Genomic DNA, 4,703 nt, shown 5'->3' with positions numbered 1-4,703 from the left:
AGTAATCAAATAAAAAAAGAAAAGAGAAAGAACAACCAACTGGATGAGTAAAACTTGAATTGAACTGGAACATGTCTTAAGTTGGGACAAATCAGACCAGTAGATGGCAGCATTTCATTGCATTTGGGAAAACTAGTCTACCTCTTGCAACTTGTTGCCCAGTATGAATTGCCACATAAATGCTTTAGTAAAGTGAGAATAATTTTGCTACATGATTTATTTCAAGGTGGCTTTTAATGTATATTAAGGTGGAATTATGTATTCAGGTGGAAATCTAAATCGGGGGTTTTCAAGCTGGGGTCTGCGGCTGACATGTAGTGTTAGAAGGGTTCTTGGAAAAGTTTAGAAAAAAAACTTAATGTAGCATAACAGAAACTAAGTATTTTCTAAATAATGTTTTATACGTTTATAATGCCCTATAAATTTTTTTATAGTGTAAATTGGGTCTTTATACATGAAAATATATAGCTGTACATAGCTTTAAATGTTAGAATTGGGATCCCTCGCATGAGGATGATCATATTTAGGGGTCAGTGGTATCTAAAAGACTGTTTGCTCAAACACGTGATTTGTAGATTGTGTGGTCAAGTGCTGCTGGTAATGTAAACATCATCTGATAGTGGCAATCTTCTGACGATAAAACACACCCAAAGCAACAATATTACAGCGAAGGCTACAGGAAATAAAAGTGTGGAGGGCGTACTTCACACTGAATTTAAAACACTTGTTGACGTTTGATAACTTGGAACTATAACCATAAGAAGTGATTTTATTGGTCTCGTCAGCATTAAATGTTTTTTTCTGCTTTTATTTTATTTAAATTAGTCCAGTGTTCAACACATGGTGTTATTTTGGTCCCACTTTATATTAAGTGGCCTTAACTACTATGTACTTACATCAAAAAATAAGTATGTACTTATTGGGTTCATATTGAATTGCAAAACACTTTTGCTGTTATTAAGGGGTGTACGGGTAAGGTTGGGGACAGGTTTGGTGGTATGGGTAGGTTTAAGGGTAGGGTTAAGGTGTAAGGGATGGGTCAACAGTGTAATTATAAATGTAATTACAGAAAATAATTACAGATGTAATTACATGCAGGTGTTTTTAAAATGTAACTACAATGTAAAAACATGTATGTACCCAATAAGTGCTTTGTATCAAATTATTAATTTAAATGTAAATACATAGTAGTTAAAGCCACTTAATATAAAGTGAGGCTGTTATTTTCTATGTAATCAAATGAGTATAAACAAGATTAATTAATATTAATGTGATCATGGATCATTTCATTAAATTGGTCTTTTTCACAGCCTACTGAAGAGGTGGTTATGAAAGTAAATCTCTTCGATTTTAAACATTATACACAAATAATGTGCTAATAAATATCATTGCTAAATTTATAAATGTTATATTGAGCTACAGTATGACTTTAAAAAGTTTTATTGAGCCATTACTATGACTTTTGCTCAAGGTCATGACAAAGGTCATTTATTAGCAGGAGAATGTAATGCTGATATTTCCAAAAATACCTTGTTTTCAAAATAATGTGATGTTTTCAAACTATATAATGGCGACTGCTGATGCAAGTCTTTCCAATAAAACAAATGCTTTTATTTATAGATTTGAATCAAGATGTTGTTATTTGGGTTAAAATGTCCTTTTTGTCGATTTAATCTCTGTTTAATATAGTCACTGTGACTATCTAAATCAAAAGTTGAGAAAACTTAAAAGTTTAAGGCAACAAACCAGCAGATTTTTGTATTCAGTTTATACAACAAAAGTTGAGAAAACTCAAAAATCTGCTCAAGTTTGTTGCCTTAAACAAGTTCTCTCAACTTTTTTTTTTACAGTGTATGCAAAAGTAGAATTTACTGTTTACATTATGAAATGGTGAATTTGAATGGTGTAATTAGTTGTAATGAAAGCTTCAAGTGTTGTATTTTGGGCCTGACTAAAATGAAGAAAATCTACCACTTATGAAAGAATAAAGGATGTTACAAAACAGAGCATATGCCTGTTTATGAGGTGCGTGGGTATGTGGTTTTAGTACTGGACAGTTAGATAAATCTACCGGTATATTTTCCGGTATTCGCTGGAAAAGTGTCACTTCTCGTTTAGCTCTTCTTATTTATACTGCGATCTGTTTTTCTATTTTTGTGCTTGCGACGGCTCCATTTTTTGCAAAGTACCTGGAAAAAGCCCGTGCTCATATTTTTATCTCTAGTTTTCGCTGAAACTGTTTTGGGAAGGTTTCTGCGCGCGGGGAAAATCCCGAGTTGCTAAATTTTCTCTCATTCACACGCGCTTCATTCATTCGAACGTCAGACATGAAAGCGCGCGGACTTCCTGACCGGTAGCGTGGGCGGGGGTTCCCGCAAGTCTACCCTTAGTGACGTACATGCACCAAAACAGCCCATATATGGGCTTTACGTCAGCAGGAAAAAGAAGCCAACGTGGGCACGTAAATTTCAAAGCCGCAGACTTCAGAATGAACCATTCGTTTTCTTTCTGTGCTTGAAATGAACAACCCAAACAGTAGAGTTATTTTCAACGTTTTTACTTAAATATATATATAAAAAAAAACAGAAACACATGTAAAGGTCTGGATCAACCCGACTCACAATATCAATAACTTACTGGAATGTTTTCATAGGGCAGCACTTAACAACAAAACCAAAGTTACTCAGGTTCAAGTGCTTTCATTGTCCAGTTGGAAGTACCAAGATGCTTTCGAAAACAATTATTATAATAACACTATAGTTTTCTACAAGAAAACACTTATAAAAAATATACAACGCTCGTACTCAGTGCTGCAACTGCATTTGCATCAAAACACACAAACATGGTCTGCTCTTCCAGTGTTTCCCCATTTGTCATTGTCCGTGTGATCGCAGTTCGTCTTAAAACGACTTGATCTTCGGCGTTAACATCAGCTGGCAGCCGCTGCTCACATGGGTCATGACCTTCTGCTTGAGCTGGGCCACTTGCTCCCTCAGCAGGGAGGCGGTGCTGGACAGTCCGGCGTTATCCGACTTTAGGATTTTCACTTTGTCCTCCAGCCTGGAGATGCGCTCCAGCTTCCGTCGCCGGCACTTGGTGGCCGCCAGCCGGTTCCTGAGCCTCTTGCGCTCCGCCTTGATGCGCTCCTGGTCCTCCATGTCGATCGGGGACATGGGAGGAGAGCCGTCGCTGCTCTGCAGGTCGGGGACGGTCTGTGGCTCCTCTTTGAGCGAGACGAGCCGCTGCGGATGGAGCGAGTGCTGAAAGTGATGAGGGTGCGTCGTGGCTTGGTGGTGGTGATGGTACTGTTGGTGGTGGTGGTGAGGCAGGTAGCTGATGGTGGCTGTCGGGTAGTTGTTTGCAGGCGTGAGGTTAGTGTTGGGATTGCAGCTGTTTAGAGTGGTGTACACGGGGGTCTCCGGCTGCAGGGAGGCGCCGAAGACGGACGATGCCGCCGAGCAGGACGACAGTCCGCCGGCGCCGATGGACACGTTCGGCGGGGGCATTTGGTTCATTTTGTGGAGCTCGTCCAGCGCCTTTACGAAGCCGTCTGCGAAGCCCTCCTGCTCCTCTGTGATGCTCCGGGTGTACAGATACTGCCCCGGGGTGGGTGATGTGATGACACCGTTACCGTTCTGGATGATGAGTCTCTCCAGCTCCGGAGAGGCGAGTTTCAGCGAGCCCACGTCTGCGGTCGCCGCCGCGTAGAAGTCGCTTTCGGAGCGGAGGGACTTGAGGTTCCGGTAAGGTTCGGTGAAGCCCACGCTCATGTTCTGCTTTAGGAGCTTGTAGTCGTGCAGGGCAGCGTCTGGGTGACCATAAGCAGAAAGAAACGAGTCGTCATGATAAAACGGTTGCTCCATTTTTGTTGACATGAGAACAGAAAATACGTTGGACGTTTTTGAGTTGACTGTACAGTTTTAATGTCCGCAAAATCTTGTTCTGTCCGTAATATTAGCTACATGAGGCAAAAAAATGATGTCAAAGAGAAAAGAAACTTCCAAAATAGTTTGAACAACTTTACTGTACCAAGTCGACAGGTGTTTTCCCTTGACAGCTGATGTCCAAAAAGTGCTTTTTCGCTGTTCCCGGACGGTTATTTACAAACAGCCGCACGTTGCGTCTTCTGGCTCTGAGCGCACTAGATCTCATGAGAAGTGCGCCTCGAAGCCTTTTATACTGGACGTTTTGAGGGCGTGGCTAGTGAAATAACGGCTGCCGCTGATTGGATGAGAGTTCGTTCCGCTCCTCGAGCTGTCAGATGGGCGATGACGTAGTTGCCAGGAACCGCTGAGATTGAAAACAACGCTGGAGGCGAGAGTGCAAAACTGAAGGGAGACTGCGCTCCTATTTTTGTTTCCACAAACAAGACGCAAAAACTGGCCGCAATGGTTGCATAGGCACTTTTAAGAAAAAATTCCCATGGCCAACAAAACAGAAACACTGTTGTAGACTTGAGAAAAAAATAATAAACAGCTCTAAGCATTAAATAAACAGTTTCTATTGGTTTTTCAACACAATATTATTTACTTAAAATGTCAGGTCTTTTACATACAACAAGTGGAAATGATTTTAAATGTCAAGCTCTAAATATATTGCTTTAATTTAGGTGGTACATCTAAACTAAATAGAGGATTGTAAGATTTTACCCCAGATGAATGTGTCAGGGCGACCACATCATCCCCGGCCCTTGTGTAAAAGGC

General features: G+C 40.8%; 1 protein-coding gene across 2 annotated transcripts; it reads right to left on the bottom strand.

Annotated features, from left to right (window-relative positions):
* Nucleotides 1–2,541: 2,541 nt before the first annotated feature.
* On the bottom strand, nt 2,542–4,183 carry junba (JunB proto-oncogene, AP-1 transcription factor subunit a). Of its 2 annotated transcripts, XM_048196190.1 has the most exons (2): nt 4,030–4,183; nt 2,542–3,808 (listed from the first exon to the last, which is right to left on the bottom strand). In XM_048196190.1, exon 2 carries the CDS (start codon nt 3,768–3,770, stop codon nt 2,901–2,903), a length of 870 nt encoding a protein of 289 aa, XP_048052147.1. In that variant the 5' UTR covers nt 3,771–3,808; nt 4,030–4,183; the 3' UTR covers nt 2,542–2,900. The 2 variants fall into 2 exon arrangements, with proteins under 2 accessions (XP_048052147.1, XP_048052146.1); XM_048196189.1 differs by having other exon boundaries at nt 2,542–4,165.
* Nucleotides 4,184–4,703: the final 520 nt, after the last annotated feature.

This window comes from Megalobrama amblycephala, linkage group LG7 (assembly GCF_018812025.1).
Source record: "Megalobrama amblycephala isolate DHTTF-2021 linkage group LG7, ASM1881202v1, whole genome shotgun sequence".
In the NCBI taxonomy this organism is placed as follows: domain Eukaryota; kingdom Metazoa; phylum Chordata; class Actinopteri; order Cypriniformes; family Xenocyprididae; genus Megalobrama; species Megalobrama amblycephala.
Note: the sequence above shows the minus strand (reverse complement) of the source record. Positions and strands in the feature narration are given on the sequence as shown.